The sequence below is a fragment of the Podarcis muralis genome, chromosome Z, assembly GCF_964188315.1.
Source record: "Podarcis muralis chromosome Z, rPodMur119.hap1.1, whole genome shotgun sequence".
Taxonomy (NCBI): domain Eukaryota; kingdom Metazoa; phylum Chordata; class Lepidosauria; order Squamata; family Lacertidae; genus Podarcis; species Podarcis muralis.
The window spans coordinates 928,035-955,509 of record NC_135673.1 but is presented as its reverse complement, the minus strand read 5'-3'; the positions used below and the strand labels follow the sequence as shown (position 1 = coordinate 955,509).

At 47.4% G+C, this 27,475-nt stretch overlaps 1 protein-coding gene across 2 annotated transcripts in view; it reads right to left on the bottom strand.

Annotated features, from left to right (window-relative positions):
* The window catches only part of NR6A1 (nuclear receptor subfamily 6 group A member 1), a 62,098-nt gene extending 38,745 nt beyond the window's left edge, over positions 1-23,353 (bottom strand). For both annotated transcript variants that reach the window (XM_077922498.1, XM_077922499.1), the window contains exons 1-3: positions 22,936-23,353; positions 15,751-15,792; positions 15,539-15,595 (exon numbers count right to left, since the gene is read on the bottom strand). In XM_077922498.1, the coding sequence (XP_077778624.1) occupies positions 15,539-15,595; positions 15,751-15,792; positions 22,936-23,338 (502 nt within the window). In that variant the 5' untranslated portion in view covers positions 23,339-23,353. The remainder of the gene's footprint in view (positions 1-15,538; positions 15,596-15,750; positions 15,793-22,935) is intronic.
* Positions 23,354-27,475: the final 4,122 nt, after the last annotated feature.

Genomic DNA, 27,475 nt, shown 5'->3' with positions numbered 1-27,475 from the left:
CGGCGCCCTCCCATCAGATGTTAAAGAAATAAACAACATTTAGAAGACATCTGAAGGCAGCCCTGTTCAGGGATGTTTTTCATGCATGACATTTTCGTGTAATTTTGGTGTTTGTTGGAAGCCGCCCAGAGCGGCTGGGGAAAGCCAGCCAGATGGGCAGGGTACAAATCATAAATAAGTATTATTATTATTATTATTATTATTATTATTATTATTATTATTATCATCATCATCATCATCATCACCACCACCACCACCACCACCACCACCCGGCACAAAGTTTCGTATCGATCGCTCGCAATACGGCTGGGATATATTTATTTCCTACAGGAGGAGGAGGCGGAAAAATAAGGTTTAATATGACGAGCTGTCGCTTTCGCCTTCGCCATTGCAGCACAGATAGGTGTGTTCTGATTTGGTTTTTTCCTCCTAAAAGGGGGAAATGTCTGTGCGTCTTATGGAGCGAATGTGGGGTCGATCGCTGCCCTTGCCCAGGTCTCCATTGCTGAATTTTCTGCAGATGGAGGCCGTTTTCTTCCCCGCAACACATGACCGGCTGATTAGATTATGTCTGGACAAATGTAAAAATATTTGAAATATCTATGTATCTTGTTGGTGTTGGTGTATTTGAAATGAAAACTTAATAAAAAGCATTTTTTTAAAAAAAAAATTATGTCCAGAAACAGCAGAAACGGCTCCCTTTCCTTTCCTAAAGATCCTGCCCAGGAAATGGAACCAATTCCGTCTCAACTGATCAATCGAGATCCCAAAATGGCATTGCTTTCTCTATTTGCAGATGAAGCACAAAATCTTAGAGACAAAAGACTTCATTGTGCATCTTAGAACTGCCGCACGTCTTGCCGCTGCTGGACAATGGAGGACATTAAACGTGAACCTTAATTTTAATTTACGGAATTAATTTTGATGGGAAAGTTAACAGAAAGGATAGGTAAAAGAAAACAACATGAGAAATTACGTAAGTTTTACATAACGTGGTCCTCCTTTATTACATATGCATCAAAGAAAGAACATGCATTTAAACCACCTAAGACACACGGGAGCAGGTGGAATGAGATTTTTTTTAAACCAGCAACTGTAGAAATAATTTTTCATTTGATAGGGTGGGATATATTTTCATGGGAGAAACGTCGGAAGAGATGGTATCTGTATTTTTATGGGAGAAGTGTCAGAGCGGATGGAAAACGTCCCTATTTTCATGTCTGTATTTTTATGGGAGAAAAGTCGGAGGGGATGATGTCCATTTTTTTTAGGGGAGAAATGTCCCAGAGCAGGGATCCCCAAACTTTTTTGCAAGAGGGCCAGATTTGATGACGGGAACGTGTGTGAGGGCCCTTTTTTAGGATTGAGGAGCTTTCTTTACCATTTTGCCCCAAAGTTGTTGAGCTTTATTCTAGGATTTTACCCCATGGTTGTTGACGTTTTTTGAGGATTTTACCCCAAAACTGTTAAGCTTCTTTTAGGATTTTACCCCAAAGTTGATGAGCTTTTCTTAGGATTTTACCCCATGGTTGAATGTCCATAGTCCCACGGGAGAAATGTCGAAGGAGATGGAGGACACCGCTATTTTTATGGGAGAAACGTCGGAGGGGATGGCAGAACGTCCCTATTTTCATGGGAGAAACGTCAGAGGGGACAGTGTCTGAATATTCATGGGAGAAACGTAGAAAGGGATTGCAGAACGTCCCTATTTTCATTGGAGAAACGTCGGAGGGGATGGCAGAACGTCCCTGAATATGTCTGAATATTCATGGGGGAAACGTCGGAGGGGATGGCAGAAGATCCCTATTTTCATGGGAGAAACGTCGAAACGTCCCTATTTTCATGGGAGAAACGTCGAAACGTCCCTATTTTCATGGAAGAAACGACGGAGGGGACAGTGTCTGAATATTCATGGGAGAAACGTCGAAAGGGATGGCAGAACGTCCCTATTTTCACGGGAGAAACGTCGGAGGGAATGGCAGAATGTCCCTATTTTCACGGGAGAAATGTTGGAGGGGATGGCAGAACGTTCCTATTGTCACGGGAGAAATGTTGGGAGGGGATGGCAGAACGTCCCTATTTTCACGGGAGAAATGTTGGAGGGGATGGCAGAACGTCCCTATTTTCATGGGAGAAACATCGGAAGGGATGGCAGAACGTCCCTATTTTCATGGGAGAAACGTCGGAGGGGACAGTGTCTGAATATTCATGGGGGAAACGTCGGAGGGGATGGCAGAACGTCCCTATTTTCAAGGGAGAAATGTTGGAGGGGATGGCAGAACGCCCCTATTTTCACGGGAGAAATGTTGGAGGGGATGGCAGAACGTCCCTATTTTCACGGGAGAAATGTTGGAGGGGATGGCAGAACGTCCCTATTTTCATGGGAGAAACATCGGAAGGGATGGCAGAACGTCCCTATTTTCATGGGAGAAACGTCGGAGGGGACAGTGTCTGAATATTCATGGGGGAAACGTCGGAGGGGATGGCAGAACGTCCCTATTTTCAAGGGAGAAATGTTGGAGGGGATGGCAGAACGCCCCTATTTTCACGGGAGAAATGTTGGAGGGGATGGCAGAACGTCCCTATTTTCACGGGAGAAATGTTGGAGGGGATGGCAGAATGTCCCTATTTTCACGGGAGAAATGTTGGATTGCAGAATGTCCCTATTTTCACGGGAGAAATGTTGGAGGGGATGGCAGAATGTCCCTATTTTCACGGAAGAAATGTTGGAGGGGACAGTGTCTGAATATTCATGGGGGAAACGTCGGAGAGGATGGCAGAACGTCCCTATTTTCAAGGGAGAAATGTTGGAGGGGATGGCAGAAAGTCCCTATTTTCATGGGAGAAATGTTGGAGGGGATGGCAGAACGTCCCTATTTTCATGGGAGAAATGTTGGAGGGGATGGCAGAACGTCCCTATTTTCATGGGAGAAACGTTGGAGGGGGTGGCAGAATGTCCCTATTTTCACGGGAGAAATGTTGGATTGCAGAATGTCCCTATTTTCACGGGAGAAATGTTGGAGGGGATGGCAGAATGTCCCAATTTTCACGGAAGAAATGTTGGAGGGGACAGTGTCTGAATATTCATGGGGGAAACGTCGGAGGGGATGGCAGAACGTCCCTATTTTCATGGGAGAAATGTTGGAGGGGATGGCAGAACGTCCCTATTTTCATGGGAGAAATGTTGGAGGGGATGGCAGAACGTCCCTATTTTCATGGGAGAAACGTCGAAACGTCCCTATTTACATGGGAGAAACGACGGAGGGGACAGTGTCTGAATATTCATGGGAGAAACGTCGAAAGGGATGGCAGAATGTCCCTATTTTCACGGGAGAAATGTTGGAGGGGATGGCAGAACGTCCCTATTTTCACGGGAGAAATGTTGGAGGGGATGGCAGAATGTCCCTATTTTCACGGGAGAAATGTTGGATTGCAGAATGTCCCTATTTTCACGGGAGAAATGTTGGAGGGGATGGCAGAATGTCCCTATTTTCACGGAAGAAATGTTGGAGGGGACAGTGTCTGAATATTCATGGGGGAAACGTCGGAGAGGATGGCAGAATGTCCCTATTTTCAAGGGAGAAATGTTGGAGGGGATGGCAGAAAGTCCCTATTTTCACGGGAGAAATGTTGGAGGGGATGGCAGAACGTCCCTATTTTCATGGGAGAAATGTTGGAGGGGATGGCAGAACGTCCCTATTTTCATGGGAGAAATGTTGGGGGGGATGGCAGAACGTCCCTATTTTCACGGGAGAAACGTTGGAAGGGATGGCAGAACGTCCCTATTTTCACGGAAGAAATGTTGGAGGGGATGGCAGAACGTCCCTATTTTCATGGGAGAAATGTTGGAGGGGGTGGCAGAATGTACCTATTTTCATGAGAGAAATGTTGGAGGGGATGGCAGAACGTCCCTATTTTCACGGGAGAAGTGTTGGAGGGGATGGCAAAACGTCCTTATTTTCATGGGAGAAATGTTGGAGGGGATGGCAGAACGTCCCTATTTTCACAGGAGAAATGTTGGAGGGGATGGCAGAACGTCCCTATTTTCATGAGAGAAACGTCGGAGGGGATGGCAGAACGTCCCTATTTTCATGGGAGAAATGTTGGAGGGGATGGCAGAACGTCCTTATTTTCATGGGAGAAATGTTGGAGGGGATGGCAGAACGTCCCTATTTTCATGGGAGAAACGTCGGAGAGGATGGCAGAACGTCCCTATTTTCATGGGAGAAATGTTGGAGGGGATGGCAGAACGTCCTTATTTTCATGGGAGAAATGTTGGGGGGGATGGCAGAACGTCCCTATTTTCATGGGAGAAATGTTGGAGGGGATGGCAGAATGTCCCTATTTTCATGGGAGAAACATCGGAAGGGATGGCAGAACGTCCCTATTTTCATGGGAGAAACGTAGGAGGGGGCAGTGTCTGAATATTCATGGGGGAAACGTTGCAGAACGTCCCTATTTTCACGGGAGAAATGTTGGAGGGGATGGCAGAATGTCCCTATTATCACGGGAGAAATGTTGGAGGGGATGGCAGAATGTCCCTATTTTCACGGGAGAAATGTTGGATTGCAGAATGTCCCTATTTTCACGGGAGAAATGTTGGAGGGGATGGCAGAATGTCCCTATTTTCACGGAAGAAATGTTGGAGGGGACAGTGTCTGAATATTCATGGGGGAAACGTCGGAGAGGATGGCAGAATGTCCCTATTTTCACGGGAGAAATGTTGGAGGGGATGGCAGAACGTCCCTATTTTCATGGGAGAAATGTTGGAGGGGATGGCAGAACGTCCCTATTTTCATGGGAGAAATGTTGGAGGGGATGGCAGAACGTCCCTATTTTCATGGGAGAAATGTTGGAGCGGATGGCAGAACGTCCCTATTTTCATGGGAGAAATGTTGGAGGGGATGGCAGAACGTCCCTATTTTCATGGGAGAAACGTCGAAACGTCCCTATTTTCATGGGGGAAACGACGGAGGGGACAGTGTCTGAATATTCATGGGAGAAACGTCGAAAGAGATGGCAGAATGTCCCTATTTTCACGGGAGAAATGTTGGAGGGGATGGCAGAACGTCCCTATTTTCAAGGGAGAAATGTGGGAGGGGATGGCAGAACGTCCCTATTTTCATGGGAGAAATGTTGGAGGGGGTGGCAGAATGTCCCTATTTTCATGGGAGAAAGGTTGGAGGGGATGGCAGAACGTCCCTATTTTCACGGGAGAAATGTCGGAGGGGATGGCAGAACGTCCCTATTTTCACGGGAGAAATGTTGGAGGGGATGGCAGAACGTCCCTATTTTCATGGGAGAAATGTTGGAGGGGATGGCAGAACGTCCCTATTTTCATGGGAGAAATGTCGGAGGGGATGGCAGAACGTCCCTATTTTCACGGGAGAAATGTTGGAGGGGATGGCAGAACGTCCCTATTTTCATGGGAGAAACGTCGAAACGTCCCTATTTTCATGGGGGAAACGACGGAGGGGACAGTGTCTGAATATTCATGGGAGAAACGTCGAAAGAGATGGCAGAATGTCCCTATTTTCACGGGAGAAATGTTGGAGGGGATGGCAGAACGTCCCTATTTTCAAGGGAGAAATGTGGGAGGGGATGGCAGAACGTCCCTATTTTCATGGGAGAAATGTTGGAGGGGGTGGCAGAATGTCCCTATTTTCATGGGAGAAAGGTTGGAGGGGATGGCAGAACGTCCCTATTTTCACGGGAGAAATGTCGGAGGGGATGGCAGAACGTCCCTATTTTCACGGGAGAAATGTTGGAGGGGATGGCAGAACGTCCCTATTTTCATGGGAGAAATGTTGGAGGGGATGGCAGAACGTCCCTATTTTCATGGGAGAAATGTCGGAGGGGATGGCAGAACGTCCCTATTTTCACGGGAGAAATGTTGGAGGGGATGGCAGAACGTCCCTATTTTCATGGGAGAAGTGTTGGAGGGGATGGCAAAACGTCCTTATTTTCATGGGAGAAATGTTGGAGGGGATGGCAGAACGTCCCTATTTTCACAGGAGAAATGTTGGAGGGGATGGCAGAACGTCCCTATTTTCATGAGAGAAACGTCGGAGGGGATGGCAGAACGTCCCTATTTTCATGGGAGAAATGTTGGAGGGGATGGCAGAACGTCCTTATTTTCATGGGAGAAATGTTGGAGGGGATGGCAGAACGTCCCTATTTTCATGGGAGAAACGTCGGAGAGGATGGCAGAACGTCCCTATTTTCATGGGAGAAATGTTGGAGGGGATGGCAGAACGTCCTTATTTTCATGGGAGAAATGTTGGAGGGGATGGCAGAACGTCCCTATTTTCATGGGAGAAATGTTGGAGGGGATGGCAGAATGTCCCTATTTTCATGGGAGAAACATCGGAAGGGGTGGCAGAACGTCCCTATTTTCATGGGAGAAACGTAGGAGGGGGCAGTGTCTGAATATTCATGGGGGAAACGTTGCAGAACGTCCCTATTTTCACGGGAGAAATGTTGGAGGGGATGGCAGAATGTCCCTATTATCACGGGAGAAATGTTGGATTGCAGAATGTCCCTATTTTCACGGGAGAAATGTTGGAGCGGATGGCAGAACGTCCCTATTTTCACGGGAGAAATGTTGGAGGGGATGGCAAAACGTCCCTATTTTCATGGGAGAAATGTTGGAGGGGATGGAAGAACGTCCCTATTTTCAAGGGAGAAATGTTGGAGGGGATGGCAGAACGTCCCTATTTTCACGGGAGAAATGTTGGAGGGGATGGCAGAATGTCCCTATTTTCACGGGAGAAATGTTCGATTGCAGAATGTCCCTATTTTCACGGGAGAAATGTTGGAGGGGACAGTGTCTGAATATTCATGGGGGAAACGTCGGAGAGGATGGCAGAACGTCCCTATTTTCAAGGGAGAAATGTTGGAGGGGATGGCAGAACGTCCATTTTTTCACGGAAGAAATGTTGGAGGGGATGGCAGAACGTCCCTATTTTCATGGGAGAAATGTTGGAGGGGATGGCAGAAAGTCCCTATTTTCACGGGAGAAATGTTGGAGGGGATGGCAGAACGTCCCTACTTTCACGGGAGAAATGTTGGAGGGGATTGCAGAACGTCCCTATTTAAATGGGAGAAATGTTGGAGGGGATGGCGGAACGTCCCTATTTTCATGGGAGAAATGTTGGAGGGGATGGCAGAACGTCCCTATTTTCATGGGAGAAATGTTGGAGGAGATGGCGGAACGTCCCTATTTTCATGGGAGAAATGTTGGAGGGGATTGCAGAACGTCCCTATTTTCATGGGAGAAATGTTGGAGGGGATGGCAGAACGTCCCTATTTTCATGGGAGAAACATGGGAGGGGATGGCATAACGTCCCTATTTTCATGGGAGAAACGTCGGAGGGGACAGTGTCTGAATATTCATGGGGGAAACATCGGAGGGGATGGCAGAACGTCCCTATTTTCGAGGGAGAAATGTTGGAGGGGATTGCAGAACGTCCCTATTTTCATGGGAGAAACGTTGGAGGGGATGGAAGAACGTCCCTATTTTCATGGGAGAAACGTTGGAGGGGGTGGCAGAATGTCCCTATTTTCATGGGAGAAATGTTGGAGGGGATGGCAAAACGTCCCTATTTTCATGGGAGAAATGTTTGAGGGGATGGCAGAACGTCCCAATTTCAAGGGAGAAATGTTGGAGGGGATGGCAGAACGTCCCTATTTTCACGGGAGAAATGTTGGAGGGGATGGCAGAATGTCCCTATTTTCACGGGAGAAATGTTCGATTGCAGAATGTCCCTATTTTCACGGGAGAAATGTTGGAGAGGGTGGCAGAATGTCCCTATTTTCATGGGAGAAACGTCGGAGGGGACAGTGTCTGAATATTCATGGGGGAAACATCGGAGGGGATGGCAGAACGTCCCTATTTTCGAGGGAGAAATGTTGGAGGGGATGGCAGAACGTCCCTATTTTCATGGGAGAAACGTTGGAGGGGATGGAAGAACGTCCCTATTTTCATGGGAGAAACGTTGGAGGGGGTGGCAGAATGTCCCTATTTTCATGGGAGAAATGTTGGAGGGGATGGCAAAACGTCCCTATTTTCATGGGAGAAATGTTGGAGGGGATGGCAGAACGTCCCTATTTTCAAGGGAGAAATGTTGGAGGGGATGGCAGAACGTCCCTATTTTCACGGGAGAAATGTTCGATTGCAGAATGTCCCTATTTTCACGGGAGAAATGTTGGAGGGGGTGGCAGAATGTCCCTATTTTCACGGGAGAAATGTTGGAGGGGACAGTGTCTGAATATTCATGGGGGAAACGTCGGAGAGGATGGCAGAACGTCCCTATTTTCAAGGGAGAAATGTTGGAGGGGATGGCAGAAAGTCCCTATTTTCACGGGAGAAATGTTGGAGGGGATGGCAGAACGTCCCTACTTTCACGGGAGAAATGTTGGAGGGGATTGCAGAACGTCCCTATTTAAATGGGAGAAATGTTGGAGGGGATGGCGGAAGATCCCTATTTTCATGGGAGAAATGTAGGAGGGGATGGCAGAACGTCCCTATTTTCATGGGAGAAATGTTGGAGGGGATTGCAAAACGTCCCTATTTTCATGGGAGAAATGTTGGAGGGGATGGCGGAACGTCCCTATTTTCATGGGAGAAATGTTGGGGGGGATTGCAGAACTTCCCTATTTTCATGGGAGAAATGTTCGAGGGGATGGCAGAACGTCCCTATTTTCATGGGAGAAACATCGGAGGGGATGGCATAACGTCCCTATTTTCATGGGAGAAACGTCGGAGGGGACAGTGTCTGAATATTCATGGGGGAAACATCGGAGGGGATGGCAGAACGTCCCTATTTTCACGGTAGAAATGTTGGAGGGGATAGCAGAAAGTCCCTATTTTCACGGGAGAAATGTTGGAGGGGACAGTGTCTGAATATTCATTTGGGAAACGTCGGAGGGGATGGCAGAACGTCCCTATTTTCAAGGGAGAAATGTTGGAGGGGATGGCAGAACGTCCCTATTTTCATGGGAGAAATGTTGGAGGGGATTGCAGAACGTCCCTATTTTAATGGGAGAAATGTTGGAGGGGATGGCAGAACGTCCCTATTTTCATGGGAGAAATGTTGGAGGGGATGGCTGAATGTCCCTATTTTCACGGGAGAAATGTTGGAGGGGATGGAAGAACATCCCTATTTTCACGGGAGAAATGTTGGAGGGGATTGCAGAACGTCCCTATTTTCATGGGAGAAATGTTGGAGGGGATTGCAGAACGTCCCTTTTTTCACGGGAGAAATGTTGGAGGGAACAGTGTCTGAATATTCATGGGGGAAACGTCAGAGGGGATGGCAGAACGTCCCTATTTTCAAGGGAGAAATGTTGGAGGGGATGGCAGAACGTCCCTATTTTCACGGGAGAAATGTTGGAGGGGATGGCAGAATGTCCCTATTTGCACGGGAGAAATGTTGGAGAGTATTGCAGAATGTCCCTATTTTCACGGGAGAAATGTTGGAGGGGATGGCAGAACGTCCCTATTTTCGAGGGAGAAATGTTGGAGGGGATGGCAGAACGTCCCTATTTTCACGGGAGAAATGTTGGAGGGGATGGCAGAACGTCCCTATTTTCATGGGAGAAATGTTGGAGGGGATGGCAGAACGTCCCTATTTTCACGGGAGAAATGTTGGAGGGGATGGCAGAACGTCCCTATTTTCATGGGAGAAATGTTGGAGGGGATTGCAGAACGTCCCTATTTTCATGGGAGAAATGTTGGAGGGGATGGCAGAACGTCCCAATTTTCATGGGAGAAATGTCGGAGGGGATTGCAGAACGTCCCTTTTTTCACGGGAGAAATGTTGGAGGGGATGGCAGAACGTCCCTATTTTCATGGGAGAAATGTTGGAGGGGATGGCAGAACGTCCCTATTTTCATGGGGGAAACGTCGGAGGGGATGGCAGAACGTCCCTATTTTCAAGGGAGAAATGTTGGAGGGGATGGCAGAACGTCCCTATTTTCATGGGAGAAATGTTGGAGGGGATTGCAGAACGTCCCTATTTTAATGGGAGAAATGTTGGAGGGGATGGCAGAACGTCCCTATTTTCATGGGAGAAATGTTGGAGGGGATGGCTGAATGTCCCTATTTTCACGGGAGAAATGTTGGAGGGGATGGAAGAACATCCCTATTTTCACGGGAGAAATGTTGGAGGGGATTGCAGAACGTCCCTATTTTCATGGGAGAAATGTTGGAGGGGATTGCAGAACGTCCCTTTTTTCACGGGAGAAATGTTGGAGGGAACAGTGTCTGAATATTCATGGGGGAAACGTCAGAGGGGATGGCAGAACGTCCCTATTTTCAAGGGAGAAATGTTGGAGGGGATGGCAGAACGTCCCTATTTTCACGGGAGAAATGTTGGAGGGGATGGCAGAATGTCCCTATTTGCACGGGAGAAATGTTGGAGAGTATTGCAGAATGTCCCTATTTTCACGGGAGAAATGTTGGAGGGGATGGCAGAACGTCCCTATTTTCGAGGGAGAAATGTTGGAGGGGATGGCAGAACGTCCCTATTTTCACGGGAGAAATGTTGGAGGGGATGGCAGAACGTCCCTATTTTCATGGGAGAAATGTTGGAGGGGATGGCAGAACGTCCCTATTTTCACGGGAGAAATGTTGGAGGGGATGGCAGAACGTCCCTATTTTCATGGGAGAAATGTTGGAGGGGATTGCAGAACGTCCCTATTTTCATGGGAGAAATGTTGGAGGGGATGGCAGAACGTCCCAATTTTCATGGGAGAAATGTCGGAGGGGATTGCAGAACGTCCCTTTTTTCACGGGAGAAATGTTGGAGGGGATGGCAGAACGTCCCTATTTTCATGGGAGAAATGTTGGAGGGGATGGCAGAACGTCCCTATTTTCATGGGGGAAACGTCGGAGGGGATGGCAGAACGTCCCTATTTTCAAGGGAGAAATGTTGGAGGGGATGGCAGAACGTCCCTATTTTCACGGGAGAAATGTAGGAGGGGATGGCAGAACGTCCCTATTTTCACGGGAGAAATGTTGGAGGGGATGGCAGAATGTCCCTTTTTTCACGGGAGAAATGTTGGAGGGGATTGCAGAATGTCCCTATTTTCACGGGAGAAATGTTGGAGGGGATGGCAGAATGTCCCTATTTTCACGGGAGAAATGTTGGAGGGGACAGTGTCTGAAAATTCATGGGGGAAACGTCGGAGGGGATGGCAGAACGTCCCTATTTTCACGGGAGAAATGTTGGAGGGGATGGCAGAACGTCCCTATTTTCACGGGAGAAATGTTGGAGGGGATGGCAGAACGTCCCTATTTTCACGGGAGAAACATCGGAAGGGATGGCAGAACGTCCCTATTTTCATGGGAGAAACATCGGAAGGGATGGCAGAACGTCCCTATTTTCATGGGAGAAACATCGGAAGGGTTGGCAGAACGTCCCTATTTTCACGGGAGAAACGTCGGAAGGGATGGCAGAACGTCCCTATTTTCACGGGAGAAATGTTGGAGGGGATGGCAGAATGTCCCTATTTTCAAGGGAGAAATGTTGGAGGGGATGGCAGAATGTCCCTATTTTCATGGGTGAAATGTTTGAGGGGATGGCAGAACGTCCCTATTTTCAAGGGAGAAATGTTGGAGGGGATGGCAGAATGTCCCTATTTTCACGGGAGAAATGTTGGAGGGTATTGAAGAACGTCCCTATTTTCATGGGAGAAATGTTGGAGGGGATTGCAGAACGTCCCTATTTTCACGGGAGAAATGTTGGAGGGGATGGCAGAACGTCCCTATTTTCATGGGAGAAATGTTGGAGGGGATGGCAGAACGTCCCTATTTTCATGGGAGAAATGTTTGAGGGGATGGCAGAACGTCCCTATTTTCAAGGGAGAAATGTTGGAGGGGATGGCAGAATGTCTCTATTTTCACGGGAGAAATGTTGGAGGGGATTGCAGAACGTCCCTATTTTCATGGGAGAAATGTCGGAGGGGATTGCAGAACGTCCCTTTTTTCATGGGAGAAATGTTAGAGGGGACAGTGTCTGAATATTCATGGGGGAAACGTCGGAGGGGATGGCAGAACGTCCCTATTTTCAAAGGAGAAATGTTGGAGGGGATGGCAGAACGTCCCTATTTTCACGGGAGAAATGTTGGAGGGGATGGCAGATTGTCCCTATTTTCAAGGGAGAAATGTTGGAGCGGATGGCAGAACGTCCCTATTTTCACGGGAGAAATGTTGGAGGGGATGGCAGAATGTCCCTATTTTCAAGGGAGAAATGTTGGAGGGGATGGCAGAACGTCCCTATTTTCAAGGGAGAAATGTTGGAGGGGATGGCAGAATGCCCCTATTTTCACGGGAGAAATGTTGGAGGGGATGGCAGATTGTCCCTATTTTCACGGGAGAAATGTTGGAGGGGATGGCAGATTGTCCCTATTTTCACGGGAGAAATGTTGGAGGGGACAGTGTCTGAAAATTCATGGGGGAAACGTCGGAGGGGATGGCAGAACGTCCCTATTTTCGAGGGAGAAATGTTGGAGGGGATGGCAGAACGTCCCTATTTTCGAGGGAGAAATGTTGGAGGGGATGGCAGAACGTCCCTATTTTCACGGGAGAAATGTTGGAGGGGATGGCAGAACGTCCCTATTTTCACGGGAGAAATGTTGGAGGGGATGGCAGAACGTCCCTATTTTCACGGGAGAAATGTTGGAGGGGATGGCAGAACGTCCCTATTTTCACGGGAGAAATGTTGGAGGGGATGGCAGAACGTCCCTATTTTCATGGGAGAAACATCGGAAGGGATGGCAGAACGTCCCTATTTTCATGGGAGAAACGTCGGAAGGGATGGCAGAACGTCCCTATTTTCACGGGAGAAATGTTGGAGGGGATGGCAGAACGTCCCTATTTTCATGGGAGAAACATCGGAAGGGATGGCAGAACGTCCCTATTTTCATGGGAGAAACATCGGAAGGGATGGCAGAACGTCCCTATTTTCATGGGAGAAATGTTGGAGGGGATGGCAGAACGTCCCTATTTTCACGGGAGAAATGTTTGAGGGGATGGCAGAACGTCCCTATTTTCATGGGAGAAATGTTTGAGGGGATGGCAGAACGTCCCTATTTTCAAGGGAGAAATGTTGGAGGGGATGGCAGAACGTCCCTATTTTCAAGGGAGAAATGTTGGAGGGGATGGCAGAATGTCCCTATTTTCACGGGAGAAATGTTGGAGGGGATGGCAGAACGTCCCTATTTTCACGGGAGAAATGTTGGGGGGGATGGCAGAACGTCCCTATTTTCATGGGAGAAACATCGGAAGGGATGGCGGAACGTCCCTATTTTCATGGGAGAAACATCGGAAGGGATGGCAGAACGTCCCTATTTTCACGGGAGAAATGTTGGAGGGGATGGCAGAACGTCCCTATTTTCATGGAAGAAATGTTGGAGGGGATGGCAGAACGTCCCTATTTTCATGGAAGAAATGTTGGAGGGGATGGCAGAACGTCCCTATTTTCATGGGAGAAATGTTGGAGGGGGTGGCAGAATGTCCCTATTTTCATGGGAGAAATGTTGGAGGGGATGGCAGAACGTCCCTATTTTCATGGGAGAAATGTTTGAGGGGATGGCAGAACGTCCCTATTTTCAAGGGAGAAATGTTGGAGGGGATGGCAGAACGTCCCTATTTTCATGGGAGAAATGTTTGAGGGGATGGCAGAACGTCCCTATTTTCAAGGGAGAAATGTTGGAGGGGATGGCAGAATGTCCCTATTTTCACGGGAGAAATGTTGGAGGGTATTGCAGAACGTCCCTATTTTCATGGGAGAAATGTTGGAGGGGATGGCAGACCGTCCCTCTTTTCAAGGGAGAAATTTTGGAGGGGATGGCAGAACGTCCCTATTTTCACGGGAGAAATATTGGAGGGGATGGCAGAACGTCCCTATTTTCACGGGAGAAATGTTGGAGGGGATGGCAGAACGTCCCTATTTTCGAGGGAGAAATGTTGGAGGGGATGGCAGAACGTCCCTATTTTCACGGGAGAAATGTTGGAGGGGATGGCAGAACGTCCCTATTTTCACGGGAGAAATGTTGGAGGGGATGGCAGAACGTCCCTATTTTCATGGGAGAAACATCGGAAGGGATGGCAGAACGTCCCTATTTTCACGGGAGAAACGTCGGAAGGGATGGCAGAACGTCCCTATTTTCACGGGAGAAATGTTGGAGGGGATGGCAGAATATCCCTATTTTCACGGGAGAAATGTTGGAGGGGATGGCAGAACGTCCCTATTTTCACGGGAGAAATGTCGGAGGGGATGGCAGAACGTCCCTATTTTCACGGGAGAAATGTTGGAGGGGATGGCAGAATGTCCCTATTTTCACGGGAGAAATGTTGGAGGGGATGGCAGAACGTCCCTATTTTCATGGGAGAAATGTTGGAGGGGATGGCAGAACGTCCCTATTTTCATGGGAGAAATGTTGGAGGGGATTGCAGAACGTCCCTATTTTCATGGGAGAAATGTTGGAGGGGATGGCAGAACGTCCCTATTTTCACGGGAGAAACGTCGGAGGGGATGGCAGAACGTCCCTATTTTCATGAGAGAAACGTCGGAGGGGATGGCAGAACGTCCCTATTTTCATGGGAGAAACATCGGAGGGGATGGCAGAACGTCCCTATTTTCAAGGGAGAAATGTTGGAGGGGATGGCAGAACGTCCCTATTTTCATGGGAGAAACATCGGAGGGGATGGCAGAACGTCCCTATTTTCAAGGGAGAAACATCGGAGGGGATGGCAGAACGTCCCTATTTTCAAGGGAGAAACGTCGGAGGGGATGGCAGAACGTCCCTATTTTCACGGGAGAAACATCGGAGGGGATGATGTGCATTTTTTTAGGGGAGAAATGTCCCAGAACAGGGGTCCCCAATCTTTTTTGCAAGAGGGCCAGATTTGATGACGGGAACGTGTGTGAGGCCCTTTTTTTAGGATTGATGTTGTGGAACTTTTTTTACCATTTTACCCCAAAGTTGTTGACCTTTTCTTGTGGATTATACCCCACAGTTGAACATCCATATTCCAATGGGAGAAATGTCAAGAGATGTAGGACACCCCTATTTTCATTTACGCTGAGCCGCTCTTTGGGGCTGGCTGGGGAAACCCCGGGCTTTCCCCTAAAGGCCCGACAAGCTCAGGCTGCGCACGGCTATGCCAGATGCCAAGACAGCCAGTGGGATGGATCCTGCTCACTGTCTTGGTTAAGTACTTAATTCGTTCCGGAGATCTGTTCTTTACCTTAAGCTGTTCTTAACCTGAAGCACCACTTTAGCTAATGGGGCCTCCTGCTGCTGCTGCGCCGCCGGAGCACGATTTCTGTTCTCATCCTGAAGCAAAGTTCTTAACCCGTGGTAATATTGCTGGGTTAGCGGAGTCTGTAACCTGAAGCGTCTGTAACCTGAGGTGTATGTAACCCAAGGTACCACACACACACACACACACACACACACGTGTATATGTATGTTTGTGTGTGGAAATCCCTGGTTCTCCTGGGCAAGAGAGAAAAAGGAATATACTCACTGCTGGCGTTCAAGGGAAGCACAGAGGAAGGAGAGTTCATCGGTTCAACATCCGTAGCTAGGGAGAGAAAGGAGGCAGGGTTTGAAATGCTGGTCCAATAATAGTAATAATAACAACAATATATTTATACACAATATTAAAACGCAGTAATGCGTCAAACATTAAAAGCTTCCCTAAACATTTCCCCTAAAATAAGACGTGTCCGCACTTACTGGAAGGCGGGTCGTGTTCAGTAGGTGGCTCCCGGTAAAAACCTGGGGGTAAGGAAAGAGATGCGTCATGGGTTGGTGCTATAAGCAAGGATAATAATAATAATAATTTATACTCTGTCCAACTGGGCGGCTTCCAACAAAAGATTAAAATACAATAGTCCGTCAGACATTCAAAGCTTCCCTAAACAGGGCTGGCTTCAAATGTCTTCTAAAAGTCTGGTAGTTGTTTTTCTCTTGGACATCTGGTGGGAGGGAGTTCTGCAGGGCGGGAGCCACCACCGAGAAGGCCCTACTGAGAAGACCATTGCTTAAATTTATTATTATTATTACTATTATTATTATTATTACTACTACTATTATTATTATCCCCTCCCCCATTGTCCAAGTTGCATCCCCAATTATTCTTGCCCGCTTCCGACATTTGTCGACTTCCCGTAAAAAACCCCTCACCTCTTTTTCTAGGGGGGGTAAAAGCCCCAATGATGACAATTAATTAAAATTCCTTATCGCCCTTACCGAAATATAATCACAGGCGGGTTGACAATATAAAACATCCCACATCCCATGTCCTTTTAAAATGTGAGGGGTTTTTTTTGGGGGGGGGGTTGCTGTTTATATTTTGTGTATTTTGTGGGGGGGGGGGTTTTCTGTGAAGCGCCCTGAGAACTCCTGCTATATGGCAGTACAGTGGTACCTTGGGTTAAGTACTTAATTCGTTCCCAAGGTCCGTTCTTAACCTGAAACTGTTCTTAACTTGAAGCACCACTTTAGCTAATGGGGCCTCCCGCTGCTGCCGTGCCACTGGAGCACGATTCCTGTTCTCATCCTGATGCAAAGTTCTTAACCTGAAGCACTAGTTCTGGGTTAGCGGAGGCTGTAACCTGAAGTGTATGTAACCTGAAGCGTATGTGAGCCGAGGTACCACTGTATTTAAATTCAAGAACAGGAATAGTAATTTAAGCAATGAAAGTAAAATAACAACAGCAAAACAACAACCACAATAAAAGAAAAGGCTTCTTCTTGTGTTAGAGGAAGAGGAAGAGAAGAAGGAGGAAGAAAAAGAAGAAGAGGAGGACGAGAAAAGGCTTGGAGTTGCCACAACAACAGAAAAGTCTTCTTCTTGTGTTGCCACAACAGTAAAAGAAAAGATTTGTTCTCGCGTTGCTGCAAGAAGAAGAAGAAAAAGATGAAGAGAAGAAGAAGAAGAGGAGGAGGAGGAAGAGGAGGAGGAAGAAGAGGAGGAAGAAGAGGAGGAAGAAGAGGAGGAGGAGGAGGAAGAAGAAGAGGAGGAGGAAGAAGAAGAGGAGGAGGAGGAAGAGGAAGAAGAAGAGGAGGAGGAAGAAGAGAAAAAGCTCAGTATTGCCACAACAATAAAAAAAGTCTTGTTCTCCTGTTGCCGCAACAACAGCTTCATTCTCCTGTCTCCCCCCGCCCCCGGTCTGGACCACTAGCAGAGGAGACCAAAGGAGAGACCCGAGATGACCACAGGGTCCCGGGTTCGAGTGAGTGGAGACAGTCAAGTTGCAACGGAAATTCCCCCCCCCACACACACAAACAAATTGGGTGAAATTCAGCCGGAAACGCAAGCCGCCCGGCCTCCCCCGGCCCTACTTGGGAGTTGTGGGGGGGGGACGGGGACACACACCACTCAAGGTCTGCAAACGTCGATTTGCAAAGGGATAGAATAATTTCATGTATAACTTGGAATACTTAATGTGATTGGATTGGATTGCGAAAATGAAAAACTGAACAAAAATGATTTTTTAAAAAAAAGAATTTCTACAGTACTTGTTTTTGATTTGAGTTTCCATTGAAACGATGCCGTATTTGAATGTTTTGATATTTTAATGTTGTATTTTAATCTTGTTTTTAAGTTGCATTTCAACCAACTGGTTTTTCTATCGGGCGTTAGCCGCCCTGAGCCCACTCTTGGCTGGGGAGGGCAGGGTACACATAACAAATATTATTATTATTGAATGTCAATTTGCAAAGGGATAGAATAATTTCAGGTCTAATTTGGAATACTTCATGTGATTAGATTGGACTGTTAAAATGGAAAACTTAACAAAAATTATTTTTTTTAAAAAAGAATCATTTCGATGGCGGCTGCATCTCCATCGCTGTTTCTCTCTCTCTCTCTCTTATGCAAACGACAGAAAGCACGTAAATTTGGAGCCTGGTTTACAATGGGGTTTGGGGTTTTTTTGCAACAATTCCGATTGCTTGTGTCTCAAGGTCTGCAAACGTCAATTTGCAAAGGGACAGAATAATTTCATGACTAATTTGGAGTACAGGTGACACTTGAAAAATTAGAATACCACTGAAAAGTTCCTTTCTTTCAGTAATTCAACTTGAAATGGTTTGCAATGGGTGGGGGTTGCAACAATTGCAAACGTGACTCCGTTGCTTTGCTCCTTGCACAGAGGGGGGGACCAGTTTTGCAGCCGCCCGCTTCCTAAGGGAATAATAAGAGGGCTGCAAACCCAAAAATCCGGTTTGGGTGCAATTGCGACTCAAGGACCTTCGAATGACCTTTGGAAGTGGGGGAGAGGGGAGAAGCGGGATAGAAGGAAGAGAAAGGAGTTATTGTTGTTGTTATTGTTATTATTATTATTCTATGTCGATTTACAAAGGGATAGAATCTCCAACGCCGTTCTCTCTTTTTTTTCCTCTTCTTTTTTTTGCAAAAAATTTGGAGGATCAGCCTGGTTTGCAATGGGGCTTTTTTTTTGCAGCAATTCTGATTGCTTTGCTCCTTGCATGGAGGGGGGGGGGACCAGTTTTGCAGCCGCCCGCTTCCTAAGGGATAAGAGGGCTGCAAACCCAAAAAATCTGGTTTGGGTGCAATTGCGACATTTGGCCAAGGGACAGCCTGACCCCCTCCTTTAATACCTCACCGAACTCTAGCCCAATGTTTGCCATTAATTTGATTTTGAACTGATTTTAGAATGAACAGATTTTAGAACGATGCGTTATTTTATGGTTTTGGGGGTTTTTTTTCAAAAAAAATTATCAAATGTCCAAAAAATTTTGAAACAAACATCCATCCTATTTGTAATTAAAACAATCTTGATAACATTGTTAAGTGACTTCCTCAAACCCCCCTGGTTGAATTTCATTATATATCATTTTAACAGTTTTATATATCATTTTAACAGTTTTCCAAAATCAATCTTCTCAAATTATCTTGATCACTTAACATCTTTCATTCTTTCTAATGTGGCTTTAGACATCTTAATTCCTATCCTTACAAATTTAAATACTAAGCCTATCTCATGTTGTTTTATTGTTGTCAGTCGCTCTGAGCCGGGCTTCGGCTGGGGAGGGTGGGCTATAAGTAAAAAAAATATAATTATTATTAAGAAGGACCTTCGAATGACCTTCGGAGAGAGGGGGGGAAGCCGGATAGAAGGAAGAAAAAGGAGAATAAAGGGGTTGCAATGGGGGGGGGGTATTATTTGTTTTGGGTTTTCCCACCGCAATATAAAAGGCCGGCTTTGCATTTGCATGGGGCTCTTTCGATTGATCTGGGGGGTTGTAAAATATTCAAGGCGGGCACTGAAACTTCGGGGGGGGGGTATTGATCGGGGGGGGGGGAATAAGGAAGCGGCCGAGGAGGAAGGAAGGATCCTTCAAAGGAAGGAAAATGAACCATTTATAGTGGAATTGGCCCCCCGTCCAAACATGCCCTGCATGATTTATGGGGGGGGGGGAGAAAAGAGAATGGTCGGGGGGGGCATCCTGGGAAGGGGGGAAGGGGGAGATGCCAGCCGGTTTTGGGAGGGGAAGAGTGAAGGAAGAGAAAATTGGGGGGAGATGGGGTTGATTTCGAGTGAATTTATACACACACACACAAACTTTTATATACACACACACACACACACACATATATCTCGTGAAGCTGAGGCTCCAGTACTTTGGCCACCTCATGAGAAGAGAAGACTCCCTGGAGAAGACCCTGATGCTGGGAAAGATGGAGGGCACAAGGAGAAGGGGACAGCAGAGGATGAGATGGTGGGACAGTGTTCTCGAAGCTACCAGCATGAGTTTGACCAAACTGCGGGAGGTAGTGGAGGACAGAGGTGCCTGGTGTGCTCTGGTCCATGGGGTCACGAAGAGGCGGACACGACTAAACAACAACATATATATATATATTTGGGGGGAAGAGTGAAGGCTGAGAAAATGGGGGAGAAGGGGATAGATTTCAAGTGGATTTATACACACACATACATATACACACACACATATATATTTGGGGTCGGGAAGAGTGAAGGAAAATAGGGGGAGATGCGGTAGATTTCTAGTGAATTGACACACACACGGAGAGGGGTGTGTGTGTACACACAAAGTGGTACCTCTAGATACGAACGGGATCCGTTGTGGAGCCCCGTATACATCTAGAGGTAAATTTAACTAGCGACGGCCACATCTGCACATGCACGCGTTGCTTTTCGCCACTTCTGCGCATGCGTGTGGCGTCATTTTGAGTGTCTGTGCATGCGCAAGCAGCGAAACCCGGACGTAATGCGCTCCATTACTTCCGGGTTGCCAAGGAGCGCAACTCGAACGCGCTCAACTCAAAGCATATTTAACCCAAGGTATGACTGTATACACACACACATGGGGGGGAGTGAAGGAAGAGGAAATAGGGGGAGATGCGGTGGATTTCAAGCGTGTGTGTGTGTATATATATATATATATATATATATATATGGGTGGGTGTATTTGTGTGTGTGTATTTCTTTACCCATAAATATAAATATGGGTAAAGAAAGAAGGGGGCATAAGGAAGACCCTCCAAGTGCCCCCCTTTTCTGGGTCTGGTCCTACAAAAGGACAGGCCACCCCAATTTTCATCAGAGAACGGTCGGAGGGTCTGTGGCAGTAAACTTATTTTATGGAAATTATTATTATTATTATGGAACAGGACGTCCCGATTTTCAACCGAGAAAGGCTGGACGGTCTGTGGCAGTAAACTTATTTTATAAAACTTATTATTATTATTATTATTATTATTATTATTATTGAACAGGACATCCCGATTTTCATAAGAGAAAGGATGGAAGATATACAAATGTAGGCCTATTTTATAAAATGACAATTATACATGGAGCTGCTTGATGCGGGAGCCAGATCTATTATTATGATATTCTCATTCTCTGTATAATTAATTATAAATTATAATTATTTCTCATTAGGAACACTGACACCTTCTTGCAGTATCAACATTTCCATGCACCGTAAACCACCTTGAGATTTCTAATTAAAAGAAGACAGAGCAGTCTAGAAACGAACGGGAATAAAATAATAAAATTAGGGTGTTGTAATTATGTATCGTTATTAATGATAAAGGGGGAGCCATATCTATGCAGTACGATATTCTAGAGCGTACAGTTTAAATATTGATTAAATTGAAATATAAAAATATCTATTATTATAGATTATATAATACAAAACTATCTATCTATTATTGTTGTGGTGTTTAGTCGTTTAGTCGTGTCCGACTCTTCGTGACCCCATGGACCAGAGCACGCCAGGCACTTCTGTCTTCCACTGCCTCCCGCATCTATTATTGTAGATTATATAATAATAAGATAGTTTTATATTACATTATAATACAAAAATATCTATCTATTATTAGAGATTACATAATAATAAGATAGATAGTTTTATATTATATTGTGATACTTCAATTATTTGAGATTTTTATATAGCGGTATAGAATGGAAGTGGATCATGACAAAATAATAACATATTAATTTTATGATGTTGTAACTATAATGTCCCCCTTTCTTCACCCACCGACCAATTTTTTGGGGTGGGGGGGCAAATCTGTTAAGATATTCTAATTCTATACATTTCCAAATTCTACTTATCATATTATAATTATATTATATTGTTCAGGGAAGTTTTTAAGGTGTGACATTTTAGTGTATGTTTGGTCTTTGTTGGAAGCTACCCAGAGTGGCTGGGAAAACCCAGCCAGATGGGTGGGGTACAAATAATAAAGTATTATTATTATAGTGGTACCTCGGGTTAAGTACTTAATTCATTCCGGAGGTCTGTTCTTAACCTGAACTGTTCTTAACCTGAAGCACCACTTTAGCTAATGGGGCCTCCTGCTGCCGCCGCGCCGCTGGAACACGATTTCTGTTCTCATGCTGAAGCAAAGTTCTTAACCTGAAGCACTATTTCTGGGTTAGCGGAGTCTGTAACCTGAAGCGTATGTAACCCGAGGTACCACTGTACAATATTCTTCCCATACCCTCCTTCCCAATATCATCCCATCGCATGTCACTTGGCTTGCGGCCTGCAGAAATAAAACAATTCACAATGAAATAATAATATTATGTTATAACAACCAAATATTATTACAATGTTACAATAACAAGATAATAATGTTATGATACTGTTACCATTGATGATTAGAAACAAAGGGGAACGCTTTTTCTCTTTTTCTTGAAATGAAAGCTTCCCATTTTTTCATTTCCCCTTTTTTTTTATATCCCCCCTTTATTATTTCCCCCTTGTTTTTCCCTTCCCCCTTTTATCTTCCCCCCTTTCATTCATTCATTTTTCATTTCCCCCTTTTATTTCCTTTATCGCCCTTGTTTTTCCCTTTCTTCTTTCCCCCTTTCCCCTTGTTTTCTCTTTTCTTCTTTTTCCCCTTTCCCCCACTTGTTTATTCCCTTCCCACCCATTCCCTTTTCCTCCCCTTGATTTCCCCTTTTTCTCTTTTCCCCTTCTTTTCCGCCTTTTCCCTTTTTGTCCCCCCCTTGATTTTCTTTTTCTTCTTTTCCCCCCTTTGCTTACCCCTTTTTTCTTTCCCCTTTTCCCCTCCCCCCCTTTTCTCCCCCTCCCCTTGCTTTCCCCTCCCCCCTTGTTTTTCCCTTTCCTTCTTCCCCTCCCCCTTTTCCTTCTTCCCCCTTGTTTTTCCCATTTCCCCCCTTTCCCCCTTTATTTCCTTTTCCTTCTCCCCCCCTCCTTTGCCCCTTTACTTCTCCCTTTTTCCTTTCCCCTTTTCCGTTATTTTTCCCCTCCCCCCTGTTCTTTCTCCCTCCCTCTGCTTCCCCCCCCCCGCTTTCCCCATTTCCCCCCTTTATTCCCTTTTCCTTCTTCTCCCCCCTTTGTTTATCCCCCTCCCTTTCCCCCCACGCCCCCTTTTCCTTCTCCCCTCAGGATTACCGTTCTGAGGCGGCGGCGGCGCGGGCGGAGGAGGCGGAGGCGGCGGAGGGGGCGGGGGCGGCCTCGGGGTTCCCGGCGTCCTCCGTCCTGCTCCGGGCGGCGGGGGCGGCTCGTCGTCCATGTCTCTCAGGCGGGCGTGGGAGGCGGAGGCGGAAGCAGCAGCCGCGGCGCCCCGGCGCGCCCGGCGCCCATCGCCGCCGCTCCCCGAGCGACCTGACAGGACCGAGCGACTCGACCTGACTGAGGGACCGCGAGCGCCCACGCCCCGTCCCAGCGCGCCGCTCCGCACTGCGCACGCGCCGTCCCGCCCCCTCGGTGGTGCCGGCGCCGCGGATTGGCCGGAGGAGGAGGGGCCCGCCAGGGCGCACGCGCGGCTCCGCCTCCGTGCCCCGACCGACCCCATTGTCCGGCCAGGGACGCGGCGATGCGCACGCGCCGGGGATCGGCGCGCGCGCAGAAGCGCCTCCCCTCCGACCCTGCTAGATGGACTGACTGCGCACGCGCAAAATCACCTCGCCTGCCCCTAGAGGGACTGAATGCGCACGCGCAAACCACCTCCTCGCCTGCCCGCCCAGTGGAACTCACTGCGCACGCGCAAAATTAACATCGCCGGGCTGACTGCACACGCGCAAAATCACCTCGCCTGCCCTACTACAGGGACTAGCTGCGCACGCGCAAAATTAACATCTCTAGGCTGACTGCGCACGCGCAAAATCAACTCTTTGCCGAGCAGACTGCGCGCGCGCAAAACCACCTCCTCGCCTGCCCTCCTAGAGGGACTGGCTGCGCACGCGCAAAATTAACTCTTCGCCGGGCTGACTGCGCACGCGCAGAATCACCTCCCCGCCGGGCCTGACTGCGCACGCGCCAAAATCCTCGCCTCCTCTCCTAGAGGGGCTGGCTGAGCAATATCAACTCCCTGCCGGGCTCACTGCGCACGCGCAGAAACACCGGGAGACGGCCCGACGGCGCACGCGCAGTCTGACAGGCCGGCGGAGCGGGCCGTTCTGCGCACGCGCGGACCCTTCCACGTACTTCTGGATCGCTTCGGGATGAAACAACTGTCGAAACGGGCGTCGGCAGCGGAGAACGTGAGGGGGAAAGCGAACCGCCGTTTTTTGAGAAATTTAGGGCGGCGGCAGCGGCGGGAGAACCTGCTAGGCCCGGTTTCGCAGTTCCGACACCCCCCCCCGCTTGGGAGAAAATGGTCTCTCCCGAAATTGGCTGCCTTTTCCGCTAGGCCACGCCCCCTCTTTACATATCCAGAGCCCCGCCCCCTCATGAATATGAACAAGCTCCATTCAGATGGGAGTTGATTGTTATGATCTTGGGAACGTCATGAGACCTTGTTTGTTTTTTTATAATATATATATGTGTGTGTGCGTATCTATTATTATTATTTATTATATATATATATATATATATATAATGTTTTATATATTAAAAAATATATATATTTATATAATAAAAAAATTATTTTTTATATATATATATATATATATATAATTTATTTTATATATATATATATAATGTTATATATATATATATGTATATATAAAAATAATAATATTATATATATTATGATATTTTTTATTATTGTTATAATAAAATTTTATTTCTATCCCGCCCTCCCCAGCCAAAGCCGGGATCAGAGCGGCTAACAACAGTAAAATAATAGAAAATTCTAAAATCTATTCATTGTAAAATCAGTTCAAATCAAATTAATGGCAACCATTGGGCCAGAGCTCCGCGAAGATTGCCAAAGCGGTCAGGCTGTCGCTTGGCCAAAGGCCAGGCGGAACAGCTCCGTCTTGCAGGCCCTGCGGAAAGATGTCAAGTCCCGCAGGGCCCTGGTCTCTTGGGACAGAGTGTTCCACCAGATCGGGGCCACAGCCGAAAAGGACCTGGCTCTGGTCGAGGCCAGCCTAGCCTTCCTGTGGCTCGGGACCTCCAAGATGTTTTTGTTTGAGGACCACGGGATGTACCAGGAGAGGCGGTCCTAGGCCATATAGGGCTTTCAAGGGTTAAAACCAGCACCTTGAACCTGATCCTGTACTCCACCGGGAGCCAGTGCAGCTGGTATAGCACTTCTTGCTTCCCCAAGGGCAGGGGTCTGCAACCCGCGGCTCCGGAGCCGCATGTGGCTCTTTTACACCTTTGCCGCGGCTCTGGGGCGGATACTAGCGAGGGGAGGAGGCGCATTGTGTGCCCCGACACTCCCCACTGTGGCAGGCGCTGTACCGTCCCGATGTCACCTTCCCGCCCGCCCGCTACATTGTAAGGGGCATGTACGCTGGTCACTGCATTGAAAGGGGGCATGTACGCTGGTCACTGTTTTGAAGGGGAGTGAAGAACACACACACACAAAAAAGGTAACTTGTTAATTTAACATTTATTTCTATGAGGAGGAGTAATTCTGAGGGGTCAAACAAAGAAATAATAAAAAAGTGACAAAAAAGTTATTTTTATAATGACGAGTTTTGTGGCTCCCAGTTTTTTTTTTATTCGGAAACGGGTCCAAGTGGCTCTTTTTGTCTTAAAGGTTGCAGACCCCTGCCCAAGGGGGTCCATGCCATAGCTGTCAACCTTCCCCCCCCCCTTTTTTTTTGCAGGAAATTCCCTTCTTCCAGCACCGCTTCCCGCTGCTATCCCGGATTGCTGTCCCCAGGACAGGTGAGGCTGCTGATCCCTTCTTCTCAAATCAGAAAGTTGACAGCTATGGTCCTAGCCATAGCTGTCAACCTTCTTATAATAATGATTTATTATATATACCCCGCCCATCTGGCTGGGTTTCCCCAGCCACTCTGGGCGGCTTCCAACAAAACACTAAAATATAATAACCTATTCAACATTCAAAGCTTCCCTAAACAGGGCTGCCTTCAGATGTCTTCTAAAAGTCTGGTAGTTGATTATCTCTTTGACATCTGGTGGGAGGGCGTTCCACAGGGCAGGCACCACCAACGAGAAGGCCCTCTGCCTGGTTCCCTGTAGCTTTGCTTCTTGTGGTGAGGGAACTGCCAGAAGGCCCTTGGCGCTAGACCTCGGTGTCCGGGCAGAACGATGGGGATGAAGATGCTCCTTCAGGAATACTGGACTGAGGCCGGTCAGGGCTTTAAAGGTCAGCACCAACACTTTGAATTGTGCTCGGAAACGTACTGGGAGCCAATGCTGGTCTTTCAGGACCGGTATTATACGGTCTCAGCAGCCGCTCCCAGTCACCAGTCTGGCTGCTGCATTCTGGATTAGTTGTAGTTTCCGGGTCACCTTCAAAGGTAGCCCCACATAGAGCGCATTGCAGTAGTCCAAGTGGAAGATAACCAAAGCATGCACCACTCTGGCCAGACAGTCTGCAGAAAGGTAGGGTCTCAGCCTGCGTACCAGATGGAGCTGGTAAACAGCTGCCCTGGACACGGATTTGACCTGTGCCTCCAAGGACAGCTGTGAGCCAGTGTGGTGTAGTGGTTAGAGTGGTAGTCTTGTAATCTGGGGAACCGGGTTCGCTTCCCCGCTCCTCCACATGCAGCTGCTGGGTGACCTTGGGCCAGTCACACTTCTCTGAAGTCTCTCAGCCCCACTCACCCCACAGAGTGTTTGTTGTGGGGGAGGAAGGGAAAGGAGAATGTCAGCCGCTTTGAGACTCCTTCGGGTAGGGATAAAGCGGGGTATCAAATCCAAACTCCTCTTCTTACAGTGGTACCTCTAGATACGAATGGTATCCGTTCCGGAGCCCTGTTCGCATCTAGAAGCTAACTAGCGACGTCATGTCTGCGCGCGCGTCGCTTTTCGCCGCTTCTGCGCATGCGTGCGACGTCATTTTGAGCACATGTGCAAGCGACCAAACCCAGAAGACTGGGAGCGCTCTGTTACTTCTGGGTTGCCGCAGAGCGCAACTTGAACACACTCAACTTGAAGCGTATTCAACCTGAGGTATGACTGTATTTATCCTTTGAAAACAACATTCCTAGGTTGAAACATTTCTCACCTTAAAAAAACCACACACACAAAAACCACACCAGCTTCAGTTTTCTCTTCTGTTCCCGTTTTTTACTTTGTTAGTGTTTTCTCTTCAGGTTGTCTGTCACCTTTGATCCCTCTCCAGGGCTGCTCTGCTTTTCTGTTCGCCTGGTGTAGCTTTCTCCAGGAGCCACAGAAGCAAGGGGAGAGAGCAGGGCTAAGCACCCTTTGGAGTGTCGCGCAACGGTAAATTAACCACACAGATTCTTCTTCATAAACAGAATAAAACTTTACTGAAGAAAATAAAGTTGTTCAGAAACAGCATAGTCAAAGAGCATACACAGAGTGCTCATGGCAGCTAGCTGACTCTTCACAGAGGCACAGTCTTAGCTAGTGATTTACTAGAGTCCTGGAGCCACTCTGTCTGCCTTAGCTTTACATAGCAGCAGCAACAACAGCAGCACTACAGTGGTACCTTGTTTTGAGCTTGCTCCGTTTAGGGTCCATTTCGTTGAACCTCTGCAGCAAACCCGGAAGTACCAGAACAGGTTTGCTGCTTGCACACGCGCGGAAGCGCTAAATCGCG